The sequence below is a fragment of the Nuphar pumila genome, chromosome 2, assembly GCF_984573655.1.
Source record: "Nuphar pumila chromosome 2, dmNupPumi1.hap1.1, whole genome shotgun sequence".
NCBI lineage: Eukaryota > Viridiplantae > Streptophyta > Magnoliopsida > Nymphaeales > Nymphaeaceae > Nuphar > Nuphar pumila.
Genome location: NC_143250.1, coordinates 39094328 through 39121398, shown reverse-complemented (window position 1 = coordinate 39121398; position 27071 = coordinate 39094328). Strand labels below are relative to the sequence as shown.

General features: G+C 36.2%; 1 protein-coding gene across 1 annotated transcript; it reads right to left on the bottom strand.

Annotated features, from left to right (window-relative positions):
* Positions 1–447: 447 nt before the first annotated feature.
* Positions 448–23674, bottom strand: LOC149845300 (uncharacterized). Its single transcript, XM_089995677.1, has 9 exons — positions 23213–23674; positions 18811–18920; positions 5334–5402; positions 4108–4223; positions 3910–3964; positions 2262–2382; positions 2125–2172; positions 792–886; positions 448–699 (listed from the first exon to the last, which is right to left on the bottom strand). Exons 1-9 carry the CDS (start codon positions 23295–23297, stop codon positions 598–600), a joined length of 801 nt encoding a protein of 266 aa, XP_089851803.1. The 5' UTR covers positions 23298–23674; the 3' UTR covers positions 448–597.
* Positions 23675–27071: the final 3397 nt, after the last annotated feature.

Here is a 27071-nt window from a genome sequence, read left to right as displayed (position 1 = left end):
AAAAAGAGGTGAAATTTATACAAAGTCATTAAAAAAATGTAAAAAGAAAATATCCAAACACCAAAACTTACTCTTTAAAATAGGCAAAAATGTTAAGCAGCAATTTAGAAAGTAATCCAAGCAGGGGGTTAATTTCAGGTGATATTTAATGATATTTACGTTTTTATGGGCTAGGCAATTTCTCTCTCTTTTTTTTTTAAATACGGCCGATGTTTGTCCAGCACCATAGTTTCAACGAACCAATCCCATTTTGAAATTGTATAGCGTTTCTTTTGAACAGTGAGAAGTATGCAAAAATGCAGAAAACGTCTCAGTCAATATTCAAACACAGTTCTTCTAGCATGAGGGACTTTACATTATATATATATATATATATATATATATATATATATATATATATATATATATATATATATAGAGAGAGAGAGAGAGAGAGAGAGAGAGAGAGAGAGCAAGTTTTTTGTTTTTTGTTTTTTTCCTGAACCAATTGACAAAACTCAAACCCTAAAGAAGCAGGATTTCAAATAACAAAAAATAAAGACTAGAAGGAAAAACAAGAGTGAAAACTTATTCTACAGCTGTTACAGACTTCAATTGTTACCGAAGTAGCAATCTGTGAGACGGCATGTCTTCCAGGCGTGCTATCTCCTCAAGAAGTAGCTCTCTTTCCAGCTGCGCACGTGTGGCCTTCATGACAGACTGAAAAATGAAACAAAAAGGCCTAACAGTCAGGTAAATCTTATTCTATATAGAAGCCACCAGTATTTACTTCAAAGAGATAGGAAAAATACATTGAAATCCATATATGTAGCACGCATCACAAGCCACTGCTGATCCATCATCTTGAATGCTATACAGTATAGCAGGTCAAACGCCCACTCGTTCTCTGTAAAGGAACAATTTTCTATGTTATTAACTTGTATGTTGCACGCTCATCACAACAAACAAACTTGTATTTTTCATTATGCATGCATTCATACTAGTGTCATGAATTAGGCATCCAACCATGAGACATGTTTACCAATTAGGAGAATCACAACAGTTTCTTCCAAAGGTGGATGGATTTTCAGGGGTCAAAAAAACAAGTCTTGAAGAATGTCAAAAAAGGAACAATTTATCTATCAGAAATATCCGCTGCTTTAAATATCTTGGTAAACTTCAAACTCCCGCAATTTTAAGCTGTGATGGTACACTTTTAACAGGAGGAAGGTACACCCCCCTGAACAGAAAGCATACACCAGCCAGTTAGATTAATGCAGGCTGTTGAAGGAGGATTTACCCAATATTACGGCCAACAGAAGCTTTCCGCAATGACCACAGCCAGTGTGATCGAACCACAGCTCCCCAAAGCCATTTGACTAATACAAATGATCCAGGTGCATTAATAATGCAGCACAAGGAAATATATGAGCAAGTTTATTATGGCTGTTTTCTGTACCAAAATTTGCACATCTTATGTGCATTAATGGTGCAAACCTATGGTCAACAAACAGATAAGATGATCAGTTTGGTTGGCAAAGTTGGATGCATCCAAGCCAGAAGACAAAGGTACATAAACTGTAGGGAACATAACAATGTACTCACAGACCCCTAAGCAACAGAACTCTTGCTTACAATTGATTGAAGTTCCACTAATGTAAAAAACATATTTATGTACATTATCATGCTTGCAAAAGAAACAACCAGAAAAGAAAATTTTAAGGGGTATTTTGAAATTTTTGAGGCGACATGAGTAGCACTGGCCATGAAGAATGGAACGGTTAGCTTCTGTGAATGTGACCAGAAACGGATCTTGGTTTCACAATGATGTATCTCCTATACATGGAAAACAGAACTGAAGCCCAGTGCTACACTAGATAAATGCTTAATCAGATCAGATAGGGGCACAATAGCACTCACAGACCCCAAAGAAAGGAAGGAGATGTTTTATAAAAACCATACATTTCCAGTTATTTCATGAACATGCATCCACCTCACCCGTTTTGGCAGTATGTAAGCCTAAATACGTTTTGAAAGTGAAGGCCATCTGGCCTTATCAGAGACTGCACCGTGAAGAGCATATTGATGCTCAGTGAATCACAGACCATTATAATTTTCATGCATCAATCCACTTTTCACACACACCTGCCAGTAATTTTACAAAGATTGCTCCCAGTAGAGTCTGTGGTTTGACTGCAAATTACCATATGACGCTGCATTAGTATCTTCAACATTAAGAAACTCGCTGAAGAAAAAAGCACAAAATAATGTGAAATGCAAACCAGATAGGAGGTCAAGCATCTGAATCAGCATGAATGTAATGTTCACACCAGCTACTGCAAATGGGTACTCCCACATGGCTCGGTCACCTTCCTGCTTCCGAAGAAGGTCTTGGAAAGATTTCTGCATGGGAGTTATTGATGAGCTACTATCAGTCAGCAGCATTGAATAAACTTAAAGGAAACTAACAACCAATAGTTTATAATTTTGGTTAACATCTGGTTCTCCATTACAGTCAGAATATGCAGGCAGCATAAATGAAAAACTGTATTAAAAACTGCAAACAGCTAGAGAAAATGCAATCATATGTAACCCCTAAAAGCACAGCAAATATCTTACAAATAATCAAAAATAGCCTAAGAATGGATCCCTCAATTTTAGAATCATGCTCTACAAAAGAAATGGAAGATAATTAATTTTATTTTCACAAAACCAAGGTATTGGGCAATTTTAGACAGGACCTAGGTGTTATGCTATCACAGGATATCAATCCATTCAGTTTCAGGCTTTAGTTGGTCCAAATTCCTATTAGTATGAACTAGTCTCCAGCATGTCATGTGAGCCTCTGTTTCTTGCAGAAGTTGCCAACACATACAGGACCTCGAGGTGGAACCAGCTGTGGATTGGAAACACACAAACGAGTTGCAACCTAAGAAAGCAGTTGGACCATACAGCAAGAACCAGGCAATCATATTAGCTCAGTTTGGTGGTTTAAAGGTATTTTTCTATCAAGTAGAAATCAGACTAATGAGTTTTGTTTTGGTTAAACTAATTACCAGTTGTAATCATCCCCTGCTAAAAGTCGAGGCCACTTTGTAACTGATACAGATTCAAGATGCTATTGGCTCATAGGAAACAAAACAACTGGAAAGTGTTATTTCCCATGGATTGGGATGTTCATGACCGAGCAGGCTACACAATGTCATACATTATACTTTTGTTAGTAGCTAACATAAGCTGAAAAAAAAAAGAACGACACTTCTAAGGACAGTCTCCTCACATTGTTGTTAGACTATTAGTCTATCAGAAGCCTGGTTCTAATGTTAAGATGATTTTCCCATTTGAAGATGATTGATGATGGAAAAAAAAAGTTGCACAGGGAACTAATAAACCTATTTGGATGTTGATAAGAGCATAAGAGTACTTTGTCATTGGTTGTCTCACGTTTATATAAATTCAGAGTTTTTCTTCTATTTAAAAAAAAACAAAAAATTTATATATCCTAAATTTGCATCAAGAGACACAAACATATATCTGAAGTCAACATTGATAAGAGTTAAGAGTACTTTGTTATTGGTTTTGTCATATGTTTATACAAATTCAGAGTTTTCTTCTATTAAAAATATATACATATATCCTAAATTTGCATCAAGAGACGCACACTCAGACATTGTATACCTGAAGTCCCCACACGTCAAAAACTCTCCTACAGCAATAGATAAGATATTCAATGGGAAAAGTGACTGCATGACATGGAACAATTATCTTCATTGCTAATAAATGCCAAACAAAGGAGTCTCTTAGATTAATTAGCATATATACAACAATTCATACTACATATGTATGTACATACATGTACCTATATAATATACATATAAGAGGCAGTTGTACAGTGATGAAAAGAGAAAAGGAAGTCTAAAAGAAATATACCGGAAAAGTCTTTGCAAAGAATAATAGATTTTCCAAAGATATAAATCCACCACCCCTACATGATTAAATCAGCATAGTTAGAACATAATAGCTTGAGAAATGAAATATTATCAGAAAGTAAATGGATAAATAGAAACAGAAACAGTGAAACCTGAGAAATTAAAAATAACCAGATAGTTCATCACAATGCTGAAGTACCTAAAATCTGTTGATGGATCTTTGCCTTGCCAACCCATTTGCTTCCATTGGTCTGATATCAAATCAAGAAGTTCTTCCTCAGGAAAGGCATTAGACCACAAATCCCTCAAAGCTTCCTGCAAAAACCCCATGGCAGTAAAAACATATACAACTTCAGGATTTTCCTAGCAAAGTGTTCATGTATGTTTTTGAATGTGTGTATCTGTAGAATGTGTGCAGATATGCAGTTGCTCTGAGTTCTTTTCCTCTGATTGCTTCACAGTCCATCAAATCATGGACATACTATGAACTTTGCCAAGAGAGTCTAATATCTAATCATAAAATTTTGAAACATTGTAGGTCCACAGAGCAATTAGAAGTTTTATGCCTTCTGCAACATCCACTACCCTTCACAATTATTCTAGAAGGGTTTTGGAAAGGTATAAATTCCAATGTGATGCCTTTCCCCTCTAAAGCACAATTGGCTACCCACAAGTTTCAAATGAAGATGACAGGACTAATTGTTGCTCTTAACGAAAGCTAAAGAGAGTGAATCATGTGCCTTAAACATTCAAGTGAGTATTTCACTCCTATGCCATGAAGACAGCCATGCACTTTAGCCATAAAAATTCACCTCTTAAGGTAGTGTTTCTGATATAAACACTTTATTAAACATAAATCAGCTTTATTCATAAAAAGCAACAATACATATAACTAAGATGCATTTGTTTTCTAGAAAATAATAGTTAAATTATAATCTGTCTGAAAAAAGACATGGAAATCAAAGAAAGAATAAAAAAGGAGTGTGGGTGGATATCAAAGATGTCTTGGTCCATCACATTTTTTATAAAGAGAAAGAGAATTTCTGCAGAAAGTTTCTGTTGGTGCATCCCAGGTGATGCAGCTGCAGTTTGGCAGGACATAATGCATGATGTTCCTAGTTTTAATGGTCATAAGAAGGGAAGAGATCCTAGGGTGTCTGACCGACTCTGACCCCTGGAAGAGTGACATAGGAAAATATTGACAAGTTTATCAAAGTAAAATGCAACCTTGGACCAACAAAATCATTGCCTTAAACAAACAACTTAAAGAGCTCTGACAAAACAAGAGATTAAATTTGACAAAGAGTTCATTTTGGCATTCTCCCAAGCCCAGTAGCAAGACCGTTTTATAGAAATACATATAACAGTAATCATAAGGATTTTTTAATATTGAGATGCTTGAAAGGGATCCTCAATATACACTACCTGATGTTCAGGCCTTGAACTATCATAATTAACTTCTATCCGGTTCTTTAGCCCGAGTAAACAATCCTCCTGAATCACACACAGAAGAAAAGAGATATCCAAAATTAGATAACAAAAAGAAACGCACAACACAGAAGTTAGCAAGGAAATATGGAGGAAGAAAAAAGGCTGGCAAGCATACAGCTGAGATTTAATTGTACAGCAAATAATAAGAAAACCGTGGTGGTGGCACAATCTCTTGGAAAATAAAGTTCATAGACAGAAAGATAAAGAAACTGGATGATTGGTCTGTAAACACCCTTAAATATGATGTCCTTAAATGATAAAAGATGGCATACATCTCATTTTATGCACAATTTAAAGTTTTAAACTGTTGAATATGAAAAAAGGGTCCATCAATTCAAAATAACTTAGATTGTGATCAAAGTGCTGAATAACAATGAAAACCACAATAGTTCTGCAAGGCTTTTATTACAAGAGACAATAAGAGACCGGCAATGCAAAATAATATTGATGCATACAACAACAACAACAACAACTACGCCTTCATCCCAAAACAATTGGGGTCGGCGATATGAACCAAAAAAGAAAATCATTTTGGGTCTTCCACATGAATCCTTTTCCTCCAATCATTTCTATCCAATGCCATGTCGGTGAGGTTCAAAGCATTCATATCCTTTCCTATCACCTCCATCCATGTCTTCCTAGGCCTACCCCGACCTCTTTTAACTAATATATTTTCCCATTTCTCCATCCTTCTAACTGGAGCATCATTAGGCCTTCGCCGAATATGTCCAAACCACCGTAAACGATTCTCTCTCATCTTATTTTCAATGGGTGCAACGCCTACCTTCTTACGTATCTCCTCGTTCTGAATCTTATCTTTTATTATATTTCCACACATCCATCTCAGCATACGCATCTCAGCTACACTCATTTTTTGAATATGATGTCTTTTGGCAGCCCAACATTCCGTACCATATAGTAAAGCGGGCCTAATAGTCATCCTATAAAACTTTCCCTTCAACCGCAATGGCTATCTACGATCGCACAACACTCCAGTTGCACTTTTCCATTTCATCCACCCAACCTTTATCCTATGATTTACATCTCCATCAATTTCTCCATACTTTTGAATGATAGATCCCAAATATTTGAAACAATCATCCACCGGTATTTCTTGCTCACCAAGCTTCACTACACTCCCATCACTACTTCGTTGCTTACTAAACCGACATTCTATGTGTTCTGTCTTACTCTTACTCAACTTAAAACCTCTTACTTCCAATGTCTGTCTCCATAATTCTAACTTAGCATTAACCCCAGCTCTAGACTCATCAATCAAAACAATATCATCAGCAAACAACATACACCACGGCACATTTTCTTGAATTGATCTCGTAAGTTCATCCATCACTATAGCAAATAGGAAAGGGCTTAAAGCAGATCCTTGATGTAACCCAACCGTTATAGGAAAATTGGTTGTCACCCCTCCACAAGTGCGGACATTGGTTACTACTCCTTCATACATATCTTTAATTATACTAATGTACTTAAGAAAAACACCTTTCTTCATCATTGTCCACCAGAGAACGTCCCTAGGTACTCTATCGTATGCCTTCTTCAAATCAATAAAAACCATATGCAAGTCTTTGTTCCTCTCTCTATTTCTCTCAATAAGTTGTCTAAGAAGATGTATAGCTTCCATAGTTGATCTTCCAGGCATAAAACCAAATTGATTCTCCGATATCATGACAACCTTCCTCAACCTAGACTCAATCACCCTCTCCTAAAGTTTCATAGTATGACTCATGAGTTTTATACCACGACAGTTTGTGCAATCTTGTATATCACCTTTATTCTTATATAAAGGCACCAAAGTACTCTTCCTCCACTCATTAGGCATCTTATTTGTCCGCCAAATCTTGTTAAAAAGATTTGTCAACCATTCTAAACCTTTCACTACCAAGCATTTCCAAGCCTCGATAGGTATACCATCTGGGCCAACTGCCCTTCTTGATTTTATTTTCTTCAAAGCCTCTGCAATTTCTTTCTTTTGAATCTTGTGCATGAAGTCGCGATTCATCTCATGAAAAGGAATGGAAAAGTCTCCAAGATCCTGAGCATGCCTTTCATTAAATAGCTTATCAAAATAATCTTTCCATCTCTCCTTAATCTCCTCATTTTTGACTAAAACCCTTTGCGTTTCATCTTTGATACATCTAACCATACCCAGATCCCTCGATTTCCTATCTCTCATCTTTGCAATCCTATAAATATCCTTCTCGCCCTCTTTGGTATTCAACTTATCATAAACCTCCTTATATACCTTATCCCTCGCGTTCCGAACTACTTTTTTAGCTTCCTTCTTTGCTATCATATACTTCTCCAAATTCTCATTATCACGACTCTTAGATTTCTATAACACTCTCTTTTAACCTTAATAGCTAATTTGACATCCTCGTTCCACCACGATGTATCCTTACCTAGCGGTGCACCACCTTTAGACTCACCTAATACCTCCTTAGCCACCTTTCTCATGCCACCCGCTATCTTATTCCACATTGATTCTGAATCCTCCTCGAGACACCAATCAACTTCCTTAACTACCTGCTCTATAAACATTCCTTGTTTAACTCCTTTCAGTGCCCACCACTTAATTCTAGGGTTTATCATATGTCTATCCCTTTTGCGGCATTGTCTAATTCTAAGATCTAAAATTAAGACTCTATGTTGTGTAGCTACACTTTCTCTCGGTATAACCTTACAATCGATGCAACAACCCCTATCTCTCTTTCTAAGTAGGAAAAAATCTATCTGGCTCGTATTAACCCCACTTTTAAATGTTACTAGGTGAGACTCCCTCTTCCTAAACCAAGTGTTTGCTAAGATCATATCATAGGACAAACAAAAATCTAAAATCCTTTCACCACTTTCATTTCTTTCTCCTATACCATAATCTCCATGGATACTCTCAAATCCATCCCTACTAGTGCCTACATGCCCATGAAGGTCACCGCCGATGAAAAGCCTTTCTCCATAAGATATCCCTTGTACTACTCCATCTAAATCTTCCCAAAATTGACGCTTAATGGAATCATCTAAACCTACTTGAGGTGCATAAACACTAATAATATTAATAATTTCCGTACCTAATACTAATTTAATAAGTAAAATCCTATCACCCTTCCTACAGACCTCAACTACATTATCTATAAATTCACGACTCATAACAATCCCTACTCCATTCCTATTCCTATTTATTCTTGTATACCAAATCTTATATCCCCATGGTTCTATTACTTTTGCTTTCTCACCTACCCATTTGGTCTCTTGTAGACATAAAATATCAATCTTTCTCCTACACATAACATCTACTAACTCTACCAACTTACCAGTTAAAGACCCTATGTTCTAAGTGGCTAACCTAATTTTATGGTCTTGGACTAACTTCTTTACCTTCACCCGTCCAACAAAGTGAGGGAACCCTTGCCTATTTGACACCACACCCGGGCGTCGGTGTGACGCGTCGCTTCCGGGCGACGACCTAGCAACCCTTGCCCATTTATCACTGCCTCCGGGCCTATAGAGTACAGCGCGTCGCTCAGTAGGGAACGCCCCAACGAAATTCTCATATTGGTTCATATTCATAGGGTATGACTAAGTTTTATGCTGGCTGTCACAGGCCTATTGCAACCCTCCTCCTTTATACTGATGCATCTTGTAATTTTTACATAATTCTCCCAACTTCTGTCTTCTTTTTTTAATTTTTAAAGATGAGACTGCCAACGACCTCTATATGTTACACAAGTTTCTTCCACCATTGCAGTGAATTTAACACGTGAAGAATTCAGTACTTGAATCCCATATTGCAAAGAGCCTATTAATGGATATCTTACATGGTCAGACTTGCCTGTAACCAAAGATGAAAAAAAAAAAGGCTCGTAAGGCCTGTAACCTATCAGGACATTAGTGCTTGATTCCTTACTCATTCCATGTGGGACATTGCACATCTGGATGCTGATAAATATCTAGTTCAAGTTTTAAGTGCAGACTGACTCAACCGGCCATAGAAGTAAATGTAGGCAGTAAACTATAACAAGAGCAGAGTGAAATAGGAAGTGTAGAGTATCAAAATTCAATTTTCAAACTAGAAGCTGGAGGTTCATTTTGAAAGAGAGTGTTGGATTTGAAGGAACATGGACTAATCTTAATATTCTTAATTTCAAATAATTTGGTGCAGCCTACTCCTACCCCCATTGGTGTGGTCAATGCCACCAAAATATGTGTGCTCTAGTAAGAAGCCAATAACAAAATAACGTGTTAACCTTGAGAACATTTGAACAAAAGAAAGAAAAGCAATGTACCTTATCCTGTTTTAGAATAAAAAGTATTCTTGGAAATTTCAACAATTACAGCAATTTTGCTCATTAATATACTTTTCAGCATACTTATATTCAATAAAGATCCAGAAATGAGATTCAAACTTATATTTTATCAGTCTTCATGAATAATCAGCTCAAACATTTAACCAGGCTGCTGCATGATCAATAAGGTTATATTGTACAACAGAAAAGGCAAATTTTTGCAAGACAAAGCAATGATTAGAAGGAAATCACAAACTAAGACCCTGTTTGGATTTATTTTTACTTATTGCTTACATATATAAATTTAAGCATATTTTATAAAGAATGTTGCCTTTACTTTTAATTAAGTGAATGTTTGGATTAGCAACTGTTTAAACCAAGGTTGCCAGACTGGGAAGCAGAAGCGGGAAACGATAGGGGAAGCGGAAGTGAGAAGCGAGAAGCGATGCATTTTAAAATGTATAGGAAGCAGAAAGCAAGGAATAAAAAAAAGTAATATAAGAATTGAATGGGAATCAAAATGAAATGCAAATAAAACTAAAATAAAAGTGACTATTCTTAAATTTTATTACTTTTTAGTATAAAAATTAAGTTTTTAACAAAATCTAAAAATAATGACTGACAATTTAGAGAAAGCACATGGAAGTGAGTGAGATGCGTGAGAGGAAACACATAAAAAACATGGAAAGTAGAGCCAGAGAACATATAAGAAGAATAGATGAAGCGTGTGGAAAGCATAGAAGAAGCGTGGGAGAATCGAGATTCTCATCAAGTTTCGAAAGCGTATCGAGCTTCCAAAGTGGGCTTTTCACCTATCTAAGAAGCTTCCGGTAACTAGTTTAAACTATAATGAAGAAAAAAAGATCAGTGGGTAGTGGTGATGATAGTGTAATGAGATCTCCACGGATCAAAGAAGAAGCCTACTAGGGCAGTAACACAACACAATCCACAATAGGATAACTTTCAAGAGGAACAAAGGCACACACTCACAATATAAAAATAATTATTTTATTCATATAAAATGCATAGCATAATGCATTGTAAAATTGGGACCCCAATATCCCATATATATACATGAGAGAGAGGAACAAGAGAGGCCTACTAGCCGTTGGGAGCTCTAGTTGGTCGAAAAGGCCATAATACCCATGAACAAAATAAAGAAACAAAAAAATACAAAATGACCTAGATACAATCTATATAAAATATATATAATACATATATATACATATTTATATATATGTACACATGTACATACAACTCTTAACACTCTCCCTCAAACTTACGGTGAGATCACCGAAAGTTTGTCAAGGAGAAAATGGAATCTAGGAGAAAGAAGTTCCTTGGTCAAGAAATCTGTCAATTGATATTTAGAGGTAACACAAAGCAATGATACGATCTTCTTTAAATCTTCACGAACAAAGTGGCAATCCATCTCAATGTGCCTAGTTAGCTTATGAAATGTATGATTGCCATCAATGTAAATGGTGCTTTTGTTGTCACAACAAAGCATTGAGGGTGTCATTAGATGTACCCACATATGTTCAAGCAGCTGCCTCAACCAAATAGCTCTAGATGTAGTGGTGGTCATGGCTCGATACTCGATGGTACTCAGTTTTCATTGATGAAAGAAAAATCTTGTTATTTTTTGCACTTCCACGACACGAGGGAGTCACCTAAAAACACCACTAGTTGAGTGACGATCATTAGGATCTCCTCCCCAATCTGAATCAGAGTATGATATTAAATCGAGGGAAGATAAAGATGATAAAAAAGGCCTTTAAAAACAATTTTTTCAATATATCTAATTTTCTCATAACATCACTCAAATGCACACTAGTTGACGAGTGTTGGAATTGACTTGCATTGTGAATTGCACAAGCGATATCAAGTCTGGCGATAGATAAGTATGTGAGAACTCTAATCATCTGACAATATAGTGTGAAATCCTCCAGAAGCATTCCATCATCAATTTTCATTTTTGCATTAATCATTTTTGGAGTGTCGGCCCTCTTCTCGTCAGTAATTTCAGACCTGTTAATGATCTCAGTTGCAATTTTAGTTTGGGTTAACAAATACCCACGAGGTGAGTATAAGACCTCTATACCAAGAAAATATATAAGAAATCCAAGATCAGTCATTTCAAAATTATTTGTAAGAACTTTCTTAATATGACTAACTCCATGTTTGTCTCCACCAGTAATGATCATGTCATCTACATACAATAGTAGGATGATGGTACCTGCATCAAATGTCTTAACAAATAAAGAAATGTCAATATAACATGATCTATATCAAAATTTAAATTTTAACATGACAATATTGAATCTATCATATCAGGCTTTAGGAGCTTGTTTCAAACAATATAAAGTTTTTTTAAATAAAGAATGTATTCAGTTGAAACCTCAAGACCTAGGGGAGGATCCATATAGACTTATTTTAAATCTCCATTCAAAAAAACAAATTTCACTTCCATTTGATCTATAGGGCAACCTCTAATAGAAGCTAGGGTTATGAGAGTCCTAACAATGGTCATTTTTGCTAAGGGGCAAAGGTTTTCTCATAGTCTTCTAAATTCTTTTGGCAACTAATCTAGCTTTGTGTCTTTATAATGTCCCATCACTTTTGGTTTTGACTTTATATACCCATCTACATCCTATTGGCTTTTTCTCATTTGGTAATCTCACAATATTCCAAGTCTTGGCTCTTTCTAAGGCTTCTAACTCAATTTTCATGGCTTTGACCCACTCTGAAAGATTTTTAGCTTGACCATAAGTCATGGGTTCAAAATAGAAGTATATGCGAGCTAAACATGTCCTATGTTGAGAAGAGAAAGACTCATAAGATACAAATCGATCAGGGGGTCTTGAAATTCTAGTAGATCTCTTAAGGTTGGAAGATTCATCTTGTTCTGTATGAGAGAATCTTTATAAATGACTAGGTTGGTTCTCAGTGGTCCTTCTAGAATAAGTGAAAAGGTGGGGCTCAATTTCGAAAGTGATATTCTCATTATGGTCATCATTGGCATCTACTAGAGGTTCCAAATTGGTGACATTTTCTTCTTAATCAATCACATCAACATCATTATCAATATTTACTTTAGACAATAAGTCCAATAGAAATGAATATTCATTATCTTTCTTAGGCATACTAGAGTTAAAATAGCTTTTTTTTCAACAAAATAAACATTTCTTGAAACATATAATTTATTATTTTTAACATCATAGCATCTAAATCCTTTTTTATTTCTAGCATAGCCAATAAAAACACGAGAAATGTCTTTTGGTGAGAGTTTATCTCTTTTATTCATTTAAAACAAAACATTTACAACCAAAAACTCTTAACCTACTATAATATAGTTGTACACCAAAAAATTGTTCAACAAGGATAATGTTTTTCAAGGAAGATGATGGCAACCGGTTTATAAGATAAACAACAGTGAGGACAACTTTGGCCCACAAATATTTTGAAACATTATTTAAAATCAAAATGGTTCTAGTAGTTTTTATAATGTGTCTATGTTTTCTTTCTGTTAAACCATTTTGTTGAGGTGTATTAGGACAAGACCTTTAAATCAAAATAATTTTTAAAATCATATGCAACATACTCTCCCCCTAAATTGGTTCAAAAAATAGATATGTTAGAATTAAATTGATTCTTTATCATAGCATGAAAAAATTTAAAATGATGGAAAGCTTTTGTCTTATGTCTAAGAAAACAAATCCAGGTATATCTAGAGAAATCATCCACAAACATAATATAATAAGATAAACTACCCTTTGAGGCAATAGGTGTTGGACCCCAAACATTCAAGTGCACCAATTCAAAAGACCGTGAAGAAATGAAATTGTCTAGAAAAATGTAGAGATTTCATTTTTCCAAGTATGCAATCAATGACTCAATACAATTAAGATTTTTTTCATTACAAAAATTTTCCAAATAAGGAAAATATAAAACTTTGGATACACAAGGATGACCTAAACATTTATGCCAAATTTCATAATTACTATGTGTGGCAATATTACAAAAAAATTTAGATAATTCAATAAAGCTCATATAGAGGCTCCCTTGTTTATGGCTTTGCCCAATCAGCTTTCCTAACCGATGATCTTACACCCAACGACTATTCGATGAGAAGGAAACATCACACCCATGGTCGGATATTTGATAACGAAAAGAAGGTTAAAAGTGAAACTTAGTCTTGGAATATGCCTAACATTTGAAACAAAGAACTTTTCTGAATTTTCAAGTTTTATCAATGTTTCCTATTCCCTTTACATGTAAAGAAGTTCCATTGGCCGTAGAGACAAAAGAGTCATTTAAATTGGTGTGATAATCGGAAAGAAGATCAATACTTGGGGTCATATGAAAATATGTTCCCGAATCCAAGAGCCAAGAATTCATACCGAGAGAAGAAAAGATGGAGACCGTGGAACCGGTGGTGGTAAAAAGAGCTTTAAGTAGCGGTTGAAGAGACTCTACCAATTGAGACAAAGAGAGAGATCCAATGGTTTTATAACCATCATTGAGTCCACTCTTTTATCCTTTAGGAAGGAACCGAAGCCACCCTCTTCTCATCTACCTTCTTCAACTTGGGGCAATAAGGTTTGATGTGCCCCAGTTCTCTAAAAAAATGATAAATAATCTTTTTATTTCCATCACCATCTTGTTGGAATTTGTTGAAATGTGGAGTTTTGTAGACTTTAAAACTGGAATCGGGCCTAGATACGGCAAACACGGTTTCCTTGGGTTCTTTTGGTTCCATAGAATACTTGAGCCTTGTTTCCTTTATACACACTTCCGCCAAAATTCCATGTAGTGAGAGAGTCTCACGAGTCTCTCACCTATGTATAATGGCAACACGCACTTGTTCATATTCGAGTCTCAACCCTTTCATAAATTGGAAGAATTGTTCTTTTTTAACACGCTTCTTCCATTGCTTGATATCATTAGGTGTATCCCATATGGGATCATGCCTAACCATCTCATCTCACAATCTTCTTAATTTGCCATAATATTGTCTCACACAAGGTTTTAAAACTCGTGACTCGGAACTCGACTCGTTCTTTATTGACTCGTGACTCGGCGGGTCAACTCGGTGACTCGGACCGAGTTTTGTTAACTTTTGATTTTAAAAGAAAAACAATATATAAATTGTCAGTCCATGGGAAAGATGTATTATTCAGTACAAGAGTGATTCATCACGCCAACAACTTCATAGCCCTTGGGAACTACATGATCCCAATGGCACTGATATCCTATGTGATTATGGATTGCAGTCACTTGGATCATGCAATATACAGAGAATGGCAGGTCGAGTTAAGAGATTCATTATTTTGGACAAACAAAAAACACATAATGGAGTTGGACAAATTTTCTGCACCATGCATCACCTTGAAAGAATTCAAACAGCTATTAGCAGCTCGAAAGAAGACAGAATAAAATTTTCAATGCCTAAGATTAGAGGTTAGGAAAAGTGAAATTGCTGCGGGCCTTAGATTCATGATGCCCAGCTCTTAAATAAAAAAGGTTCTAATTAGACAAAGGGCAGAAACAGAGACAGATGATGTTGGTAAAATGGCCCAGAAGCTGCACCAAATGCTACAGACTGGGGAAAAGTATCACTGTATAAGATAAACTATCATTTACAAGAACATAAAGTGGAAAACTAGAAGTTGCCTTGGACCTCTAGTGGTCCACGAAAGGGTGGTGATGGGGCAATGTTAGTTATAGAGGCAGAGTTTTTTTATGAAGTTGTATCATCTATGTAAAGTAATATGTGATATTCAGATAAGGAATCCTTAGGTCCTAACTCTCCAATCTCCATGTGTCATGAAAGAAATCCCTCCTATTAGATGCATAGAATTCTTTGTTAATTGGGTTTATAGACTAGAATGCTTTGTTGTTTGATTTATATACTATAACAGTTATTTGTTCAAAAAGATCTTTCCTGACAGTCCATGGATACAAAAGTGAATATGTGTGTGTGAAATACCCAAAAAATCAAATTTCAAACATCCCAGAACTCGCCCGAGTCAAGCCGAGTCTGGCCGCGTCTGGCCGAGTCAAGCCGAGTCAGCAGCCGAGTTTTCGCAGCCCGAGTTAAGCTTGTCGGGTTGACTCACTGAAGGGCTGAGCCGAGCCGAGTCATCGAGTTGACTCGGCGAGTTTTAAAACACTGGTCTCACACATTGATCACCTTGCTTGCATGAATGAATCTTTTCTCTAAGGGCATGTTTGGAAGCAAAAAAAAAAATCTCACCAAAAAACAAAATTTTGCCTATGAGAATTTTTGATATGATAACTTTTCTAAATGAAAAAAAAATCGCTTGTTTGTGTAGCATGAGAAAAAGAGAATGGAAAATGTGAGAAAATGAGAGGGGAGTCGATCAGCCCACGCTTAACGAGGGGATGAGGGCGTGGACGTATGGGTGGCCCTGGTTCTTGTAGATGACGAAGTTCTTGGCACACACGAGGATGTTGTCGGGGTCGTCGCCACTGCCGAGGACGGTGACGAGCAGGTTGGCACCGTTTTCGATGGCCTCATACCATTGACGAGAGACGTGGTTGAGGCTGAGGTCAAGTTCATAGAAGGTGAGGTGCTTTTGGGCGTCGATGACGACCTAGACGGAGGGGTCCTAGTCAGCCTTAGAGTAGTCGAGCTCAATGGCGGCGAAGATGGGGTTATCGAAGCTGCAGCCGACGACGGCGATGGAGTGGACGAGCTTTTGCTTCTCGTCGATGACGTTCATAACGGCACGACCCTTGGGGTCGATGGAGAGGAATTGGTCGTGGATGATGTAGCGGCAGCAGCCCTAATGCAAAATTTTCTTTTGATAGTATAAAAAATCATAATCTTTAGAAAAACTTTCTTTTTGAAAAAATTTCTCTCGTTTGGAACGGTTGGAAAATATATACTTTTTTCTTTCCTACTTTCACTTTTCTTACTATTTCTCACTTCTAAGTGTGCCCTAAGTTCTCATAGGTGACATCCTTTTGAGTATACATCTCCTTAAGAAATGCCCATGCTTCATTGGCCCTTTTAAAGCTCAAGATGTTATCATATGGATCTTGGTCCATGCTATTCATGAATCATGAAAGGACCTTAGCATGGCCCACTTCCCAATCTCTTATGGCTTTCTGATATTCGGACATAGCCTTCTCTTTTTCACCATCTTTTAGAACTTTGATAGAACCCGTCCTTAGGGAGGAACAGATTATACAAAGAGGTCTCGAGAGGGAAACAAGAGGGTGCATCTCAAACACAAATAGGTAAAAAAAGGAAGAACGAAAAGGAAAATATCCATTACTTTTATTCATAATTAATCAATAATAATAACAGTTATTTATAGAGTTTATCTAAGAGTCCTAAAATAAGTAAAAGACCACCTAAGAGTCATAAAGGAAGTAAAAGACCAAGAATAAGAATCCAAATATGAAAGGAGGTCCTTCGATCCCTGTCAGACTGGGTCTCTTGGGCGGATCTGGATCCAGAACGATTTCTCGAGGTCGGATCTAGGACGGTTCGTAACAAAAACACATTCACATTCTTGTTAAGAACAAGTTGGGGTTCCGATGTGGAACCATCCATTAAGTGCCATAGTTATTTTCCAATAAGGAATCTCTTCATCGTCGTGGCCCATCTATTGTAGTTGTTCCCATCAAATTTGATGGGGACGATAGTGACAACGTCCTTCTTGGCTATGGAGATGAAAAAGAAAATAAGGAGGGAGAAAGAAGAAGGATGAAGAATGAAGGATGAATGAACAAGAGTGGCACCATGAACACATGAGCACCACGAACACTTGAACACTTGAACACGAGCACCATGATCACTTGAAAAAATAGATGCCACTGATTCTTTATCACAATTACAAGAACAAGGTCCCAAGAGCCAATAGCTCTGATACCATGTAATGAGATCTCCATTGATCAAATAAGATGCCTACAAGGGCAATAGCACAACACAATCCACAAAGGGATAACTCTCAAGAGGCACAAAGGCACACACTCACAATATAAAAATAATTATTTTATTCATATAAAATGCATATCATAATGCATTGTAAAATTGGGAACCTAATGTCCCATATATATACATGAGAGAGAGGAACAAGAGAGGCTTACTAGCCATTGGGGAGCTCCCAATGGCTAAAATATCTAGCAGTTGGCTAGTTGGTCAAAAACCATAATGCCCATGAACAAAATAAAAAAACTAAAAAATACAAAATGACCTAGATACAATCTATGTAAATATATATATATATATATATGTGTGTGTGTGTGTGTGTGTGTGTGTGGAGTAAGTGGTAGTTGCTTAATCCATAGCTACTTAACAAAAACACACTCACACTAAGCGTCCATCGCTGGCGTGATTCAGTGTTTTTTTGCGCAAAACACACAAAAAGAGGCTTTAGCGGCGCTTTAAAACGCAGCTAAATCCCTTTTATTTAATACCAGGTGCGTCCCCGCAGGGGCTTTTAGTGGTGTTTTGAAGCGCTGCTAAAGCCCTTTTTTTGCATGTTGGATGATCAGCGCTACCACTCTTCCGATATATGTGTATACATATTTATATATATGTACACATGTCCATACAACTCTTAACAGATAGATGGTGGTGGGTGGTGGTAGTAGTGGTGGAAATGGTGATGGTTGTGGTAACGACAATGGTGATGGTGATGGTGATGGTGGTGGTGGCAGTGATGATGGATGATAGTGGTGATGGTGGCAATGATGATGATAATACGTAATGGTGGTGGTGGTGGTGGCGGTAGTTGTAGTGATGACAATGGTGATGGGTGGTGGTGGTGGTAATGATGATTGTGGTGGTGATAGCAATGGTGATGGATGGTGGTGGTGGTAATGGTGATGGTTGAGAAGTGGTGGTGGTGATGGGGATGATTGGGGGTGGAATGAAAGAAAATAAGTAGTAAAAAAAAGTAGGTCTTCTATTTTTGAAAAAAGAGGTGAATTTTATAAAATATCATTACAAATAAATATAAAATTAAAAGATCAAAACATCAAAAAATGTTATTTAAAATAAGCATAAATGGCAAGGAGCAACTTATAAAATGATCCAAGCAGATGGGTAAATCTAACAGCAAGGAAAAAACCTGCAAAGGGGTCAAGTCAAAAGAAGCACGAGCACCACTTTCTCTTCCTTGTACACAAACACATGAGAGGCCTCTCCCAATCCAAGCTGTTGATCCTGTAACAACCTCAGCTGGAACAATTGAAGAAACAACTATTAAATTTGAGCATTCAACTTTGTCAACTAGTGAAATCAATAATGTTTACGAAGAAACAAAAAATATCCTCAAAGTGGAAAAGATGCTAAGATCAACACTTATTTTTCTTGTTATATCCTTTTTCTAAGAGAAAATAGTTGCATTGCACAGAAGATTGATATTGTCATGCATTTTCATTACAAAACAATACAGTTAGTTAAATTGCTATGCAAGAAGTCACCAAAGTTCTTGGAAGCAGATCACAGATAAACAGATCACAGATGCAACAGCAAAAATAAATATAGAAGTTCACAATCTTTAGAAGAAGAAAATTCCATATGTAACTCAATACACAGATAATATAGTCAAACATTTCAAAACCAAGAAGGCATAACATGGTAAAGAAATTATATAACCTAATTATCAGACGTGAAAAGAGACAAGCAACCATGTATATGCAACCAGTACTTAATATATACTAATAGCACCATAAACTAGATCCAATTAAAGTAGTAGTTGGACACACGGGTTTTTTCGAATTATAATCCGAAGAGACCACACCCAGCATGAACTGGTCATGCTGGCTCAGCCTGCCATACCTACGATCATCGTGCTGGCGGGGTAAAACTCTGAGGCTAGGACGGCCTATGCTGGGTGTTGGCTTGTGCAGAGAGGAGACACCTATGTGAATTGAGCCTTGACCACCCTTCTAGCAGCCAAGGCCCCACCCCACTATGTCAACCCCCTTGGGGCTAGTTGGACCCATGGTTGCCATAGCAGGAATCAAAAACAGGAAGCAGAATCTGGAAGTGGACCTATGGTTGCCATATCAAATCTTTAAAGGATTTGAAAAGCAGGAAGCCAAGTAGCAAGCGGTATGGGGAATCATTTAGGAAGAGATATGTGAAATATCACATACTGATAACTTGATAGAGATAAGAACTTTGAAGAAATGAAGATCATTGTCAAGGACTATATCGTTCTATTAGAAAATCTCTAGATCACTTAGTTAAGAGAATAACATACAAATATACATTCAACAAAAGCACAAATATTAAAAAACAACATAGTAATAAGCTTATTTCGACATCATTCATTGAAACAATAAAGATTTTGTGCAGTAATTTATGCATACTTTATCACATATATTACAAATCTAGGAAAGTTCAACTAAGCCTAACAACACAGCTATTATATGATACTTTTGAGCAATAAACAAAAGCATGCTAGGAGTCCAAGATTTTTGTATATGTGTACCTATAAAATAACATCAAATGACAATCTAAAGTAGAAAATAATTTATTTATTTTCATCTAAAAGATTAACTTATGAATCAATAACAAAATATATTCATATTATCTCAAAATTGGCAAAAAAAAAATCCAAATAGTGTCAATACTTATATCACTATCATTTTACGAAAAATTGTTACATTCAAATTGCATAATGACTTGGAATCAAGATTCCCGGGACTTTCGGATTTTCATAATTAGCAATCAGGATTCCTACTTACCCTAGCCAATTATGGCAACTATGGGTTGGATCCCATGGAACATCAGTAGGAAGCTCAACATGAAGCTTAAGGTCTGGAGGTCAAAACCACACCACTCAATTATATTAACTCCTGTCATTGGCTTCAATTCACAGTAATTACTCATATAACACTAGAGACTCGTCAGAATTTGTTTTTCCATTTTTATTTACACGAAATAGTACACTAAAAGTACTAAAAACAGCACATTAAAATAGGAATACTAATTGCAGAAAACAGGTAGATCAGATGTGATCACTAGTAAAATTTTCCTTCAAAAGAAGGGGGGTGGGGGAAGAAAAATCTCTATTACTTCCTCATGAGAAAACTAATCATCGTCTCTTTATTCTTACTTTTTCTTGTGTATTTCCCCCCTCCTTGTTAACAGAAACAACGAGTAGACATTGTTTTTCAAAACAAAATCTCTTCCCAGAAAAGGGGAAATTTTTTAGTCACCACCAGTAACAATAATTAAAATTTCATAGCTTCAAAGCACATGGCAACTATACCAAAATACAATGAGTAAAACCAAAAAGGGCTATAACACAATTGAGCAAATTATTTCCCAAGTCAGTTGCAAAATCTATGTTGCTCGAAAGACATTAAACAGTTGAAATGGCACAATTATTAGCTAAAGCATCAATCTGTCACACTGTTGATATGCTTCAAAGCAACTTCCTGGATCATGCTCATATGTCAAGCATCCACACAACAAACAACCATATTAGTTAAAGTCAGCATCACAAAGAATCAACATAAAGAGCTTCTTCAGGAATTTTTTTATTCAAAAATTTCTTTATTTATAAAGAGGAATCAACATAAAGAGCCTGCCAGAAAATCTCTAAAACCCATCAACCTTTATGTTCTATAATGCTCATAATTTTAGTTCACTTGAAATCTAACATAGACACATTAACTATGTGAATCACATGAATCATTTTTAATTTAGGAATTTCTTTTTTACAATATGTGGGAATTAACAAGATTTAGCATTGAAAAAAAAAAGAGACACCTTGCTTGAAAGCCCAACCACAACTTATGACGATAATCAAAATGTATACATTCATTTCTTGTATTCATGTCACATAAAAAAGAACTACATCATTCAAATGACACAAATAAAAAGTCTTTCTAACCACAATAAGCACACAAAATGAAGAATCCCTAGGCCCAAACATGTTATGCAAAGAGATAAAGGATCCTGCCACCTATGTTCAAACCTAACTGAGAAATGTCAACTTTCTCACAGGTAGCTAGGCAATCCATGTGACCATACTTGGGTCCCATCCTATGTTGACAATTTTGAATTTTCGAACATGGAGAGATAAAGAAGCACTGAATTAATAGGCCTACTAAAGGCAAAAAAAAAAAGGGTAATTTGAGATCCATCATAGAATCAGTGCCTCAAAGTATTTAATTGATATTTCTCACATTGTATGTAGACAAATTTGTTTTTCTGCTTGTCATAGATCTGTCAAGTACAAAGAAGGCAACAAAATTTAGGATACTCAAGATGCAAACAAATCATCTAGAATTACTACCTAAACTATTAATCTCTATCCTCTTGCACATTTGAAATGGTGGAAGTTTCAAATTTCTTATTGCATGGCAAGGGCTGTCTAAAAGAACTCCTAGTTATGAACCAATGCCACAATTCTGTATTGGGATTTTCTAGGCGAGGAAAATTCATGTGATAAATAAAATTTATGCTTTTGGGGAAAATCTCAGGAAATATCAGTACGTCTGAGATCTCAAAATTTTAGGAAAATATAAAACATAAATAGAAATAATAATATAAAAAAAGAACATGCTAATATCACAATAAAATCACATCATTTGAGAATGGATGAGATGTGTGATATTTTCTAGAAGAGGAAAATTTCATGATAAATAAAATCAATGTTTTCTGGGAAAATCCCAGGAAATATCAGCATGTATGAAATCTAGAATTTTTTTGGAAAATATAAAACATAAGTAAAAAATAAAAATACAAAAAGTAAAAGATGTGTTAATATCACAATAAAATCGAAACATTAAAAAATAAATGAGATGCTGAAAATATGATGTTAATAATTTTTCATTTAGTTTCGAGTATAACACCATCAATCGTGATATCTTTCTACGCCATGAACTCACACAATTTGGAAAGGAAAGAATGATTCAAAATCTCAAAACATAACATCCAACCATCCCCAACAGGAAGATTGCCTCACATCAGAGCTAGAAACATCAGGTCGTCTCTGACATGCATATGTTCACAGCCAATAACAGAAACATGCAGCAGAAAATCCTCGCCCAAAATGGACACTAATAACCCTCTAGATTCTACCAACCAAGTGAGTTCCTATACATTCAAACCGCATGTCAAGATTCTCAAAATTACAAAAACGCATACCCTCTTACAATTTATTCATCTTATATTCCTGATGATGGTGACAAATCAAAGCACTAGTCCGTCCAAAACCTTCACTCATCCACATCCTAATTCTAAATCTAACGTCCCGAACAGCCTAATTGACCTATATCATCTTCAGTAGCCCAAAATCCATCCTACTTACCACCAGGAAACAGATCATTCTCCCCACAAACAATTCACACGTGCACACAAAATTTCAAAAGCCGAAAAATAAATTATATATATAACAAAAGAAAACAACAACTTCCTCAATTCGTGAATGCAACACGTACTCCAGAGATGAGGAAAAACAAACAAACTAAAATCAAACAAAATTAGAAGAAGCAAGAATCTGCGGATACCAGAGGTGGAATGGCACCCGCTGCCACGCTCGATCCCGTGTGACAGCCTTCTCACCGCGACAAAAGATCCTCCTCGCTCCTCCATTCCCTCCTCCACCGCAACTCCAGTACAACGAAACCTCCCTACTCCATCGATCCTGCCTTCCTCCTCCTCCGACAACAACAACAAGAAACACCAAGACAAGCTCGCCCTTTCCTCGCGGGAAAAACGGAACCAAAAACTCCCCTTCAAACCCTAGAAATCTGCCACCAGGACCTCCAAGAACGGGGCCCTTCCCCTTCCAGCCATGAGAAAGAAAAAAATAAAAAGCTCACTGGATCAGGAAAAGATTTCCCCACGAGGACGAGGGATTACGAATTCCAAAGGAGAAGGAAGAGAGGGAGATGAAGGAGAGAAACGGAGTCCGCGGAATCGTTTTCCTTGGTTTTGATTTTTCCGTTTTTTCTGGTTTTCTCTCTTCATTCTGAGAGCTTGGGCGTCTTTTATGCACACGGGGAAGGTTGAAGAGAGAGAGACAGACATAATGAAAATTAAAACTAAAATAAAATAATACGAGAGTTACGAAAAATTTTTTATTTATATTTCATTAATTATTCTCTATTTCTAATCGCAATTAACGTTACTCTCATGATGACCGTTTTGCCCTTGAGATTCAAGAGAATGTCTCAGTCGATTCCGTTAACAACTCGGTTTTACGATTCGAATCGGAATGCAGAGCACGGAAACTCAAACCGAGGGTAATTACAGTGACAAAAGTTAAAAACGGAAAAATATCGGTAGCCAAAAACTTGTAAGAAATTGATTTTTTTTTACATTTTGCATTTTTATATAAAAATAAATTAAAAATATATAAATTAATTTTTATATGAAAATATAAATGAAAAATATTTATAAATAAAAACCACATGGTTTTTCACGATAAATAGCTGATAAAACATAAATATCATGTTTGAAATTCCATATTTATTCTTTTGATAAAAAAAACTCACAAAAAATTACTTTTTTAAACTTTTGGGTAATTTCTGGTGATATTTTTCATAAATCTCGCAAGATTTGTCACTATGATTGGCAGAAGGGGCCTAAATTGGATCTAAAGGATAGCAACTTGAAACTAGTGAGATGAGTCCAAATATATATACATGAAAATGTTACAGTTTGGTCCACTAGGAGACTAGAGAGACCTTTGTACTCTTGAAGTATCCAAGATTTTGGACCCATTTGAATTACCTTGAGAAGTATCCATGTCTAGCAGTAGCATAGCCTCAAAATGGGACTATCCATGTCTAGCAGTACGATTGTATTACACTGCATGGCTAGGTCTTACCATGACTCGGTCAATTCTACGACCGAGCCAGGGCAGGTCGTGTTGCATGAAATGAGTGACTTTGTGAGTCTAGCCAAGACTAGATCAGGTTCTACATTCGAATGGTCATAGTCGCCATCGCGCCCCAACTTCGGGTACCGAGATCAACCGATAAGCTAAAAGCTACTATGACCCCATGATGGACTCTTAGAATCGAACCGAGACGATTCAATTACGAATCGCTTCCGAGTCGCAAGATAGTGCCCTAGTCTGCTGTGTTTTGAATGTGAGAATTAGGGTCAAATTTTTGACGAGAATGCCCTCGCTTTTTCATTAAAGGAGCAATAACGCCCCCACAAGACAGGAACGAATAAAAAACGGCCCACAAGGACACGACCACGAGATCAGCGGCGTTTCGTTCCTCACGGACACCCATTTGGGGGTAATTTGGTCATTTCACGTGTCCCCATTAGGCCATTGCCTCAAAACTGGTGCAAATGACAGCAGGAAAACAGCGTTGATGTCAGTAAATCATGAAAAAGTTGGCCTTCGAGTTATTTGGTCAATGACAAAAAAGGTTCTCCCCAACACACCCCTCTCCCCCCTCTTAAAATTTCAAACATTACTTTTATTATTATCTTTGTTTTTTTTGAAAAGTCACCCTTTTTTGGACAACAGGATTAGGACATGGTCCACATGGTTTTAGAGTGACCAACATACTCTCATAGATCCATATGATGCAAGATGTCACTCTTTGACCACTTTTTTTTTTTTTGACAGATCTCTCTTTGACCATTGTATCAACATCAAGATCCCATTGTTTATAATTTTATATGACAAATTTTTATATAGAAAAATCCGGATTGGGTAGGTAGAGAAACTCATCTTCGATGCAAGTTATTTTGATCAAATCTAACCTTATAGATAGATTCATCATGGTTGATTTAATAAGAATCAACCAAAAATTTTTAACAAAAACTATAATTTTTTAAATAAAAAAAATGCATTCTGTCAACCATTGATTTTTTTAAATCACCAAAAAATCTTACTAAATAATGCTTATGGATATGTCTGATCAACCAAAAAAGTTTATGAAATTTAAAAATATAAAGCTTTTATTAGGTGAGAATAGGTGTTCCAGGAGCACATGAGTTTTGTAGCACCTTTTTGCAATTTTGACTCCATAGATATGTTCTAGATCTGTATAGTCAATTTGGTAGGACTCGACACTTCTATCATATTTTTTAGGATAAAAGAATGATTTTTGTTAGCCTGAAAAATCTAGGAGGATTTTGACCATTAATTTTCAAACCCTATAAAATGCTACACACCCGCGTGCTGAAAGTTGATGATACAAGATCTCATTGCAAGCAGATCAACCGCATAACACATCTGTGCAGTCAAAATTTTAAAAAATAAAAGTACCAAGAAAAAGTTATTTTGTTTTTGTTTTGCATAATTATATATATATAAGGTGGTAGCTGCCTACCTCTTTTCTAGCTTATTAGACTTTTGAAGGGTTCTTGTTAGTTTTTCTTAAACCATGTGTTCTACATAATTTTTAATTATTGACTCTTGGATAGGAGATAGGTTTTTATAAAGTTTAAAAATCAACTAAAAGTTTCATAAATATTCAAGACTTAAAAATTTGTTTTTTATCCAAATAACATAATTCAAACATCGTTTCCTAGCAAATCGACCATGAAAAACATATATGTGAGGTCAGATTTATGAAAAACATCATTTTATTGAATCAATCCCACCACTTAGATATATGTAGCATGGTTCCTTTGCTAAGGATCAGACCTCGAATCGGGTTTTCCTAATGTAAGAACATGTTTCTTTTCGTTAGATTTTGTTACATTATATGAGCTATTGATTTTATAAAACCCTTGAAAAAACTACTTTCATGTGGCAACCACATGATTCAAAACCTAATTTCTACTATACAAGACTATGTAGACATTGTAAGGTATAAATATAAGCTCAAAACATCACGTAAACATTATCCTGAGTCATATTCACGTGAGTGATTCACCTCAGCTGTATGTATTTTTTTCTTATATATATTTACAGCGAGAAACCACTCTTAGGATCAGAGACTTAGCTGCGCTGGCTCTGCCTGTTGTACTTACAATCATTTTTCCCCGCAACGTAAAACTCTGTGGGGGGAGTCACCATGCAAAAGGTGACTCCGATGAGATTTGAACCTAGACCCCATGGCTTGTGGTCTAAGCCCCCATCCTACTAGGCCAAACCCCTTTAAGGCTTGTCTATATGTGTTAACCCTCTCTCTCTCTCTCTCTCTCTCTCTCTCTCTCTCTCTCTCTCTCTCTCTCTCATTAATAAGTTTCATAAAACTTTGCAGGCATAAGATATCTTGCATTATATTCGTTTGTATCTTGTCCACATCGATTTTCACATGCTATCCCATATGCTTTACACATACACTTTAACGAAAAGGATAGGGACACCAAAATTCACTGTACTTAATAAGGCACACGTGGTGCCATCCACCTTTGACCATTTTGGCCCCATTTGATTCCTACCTATCT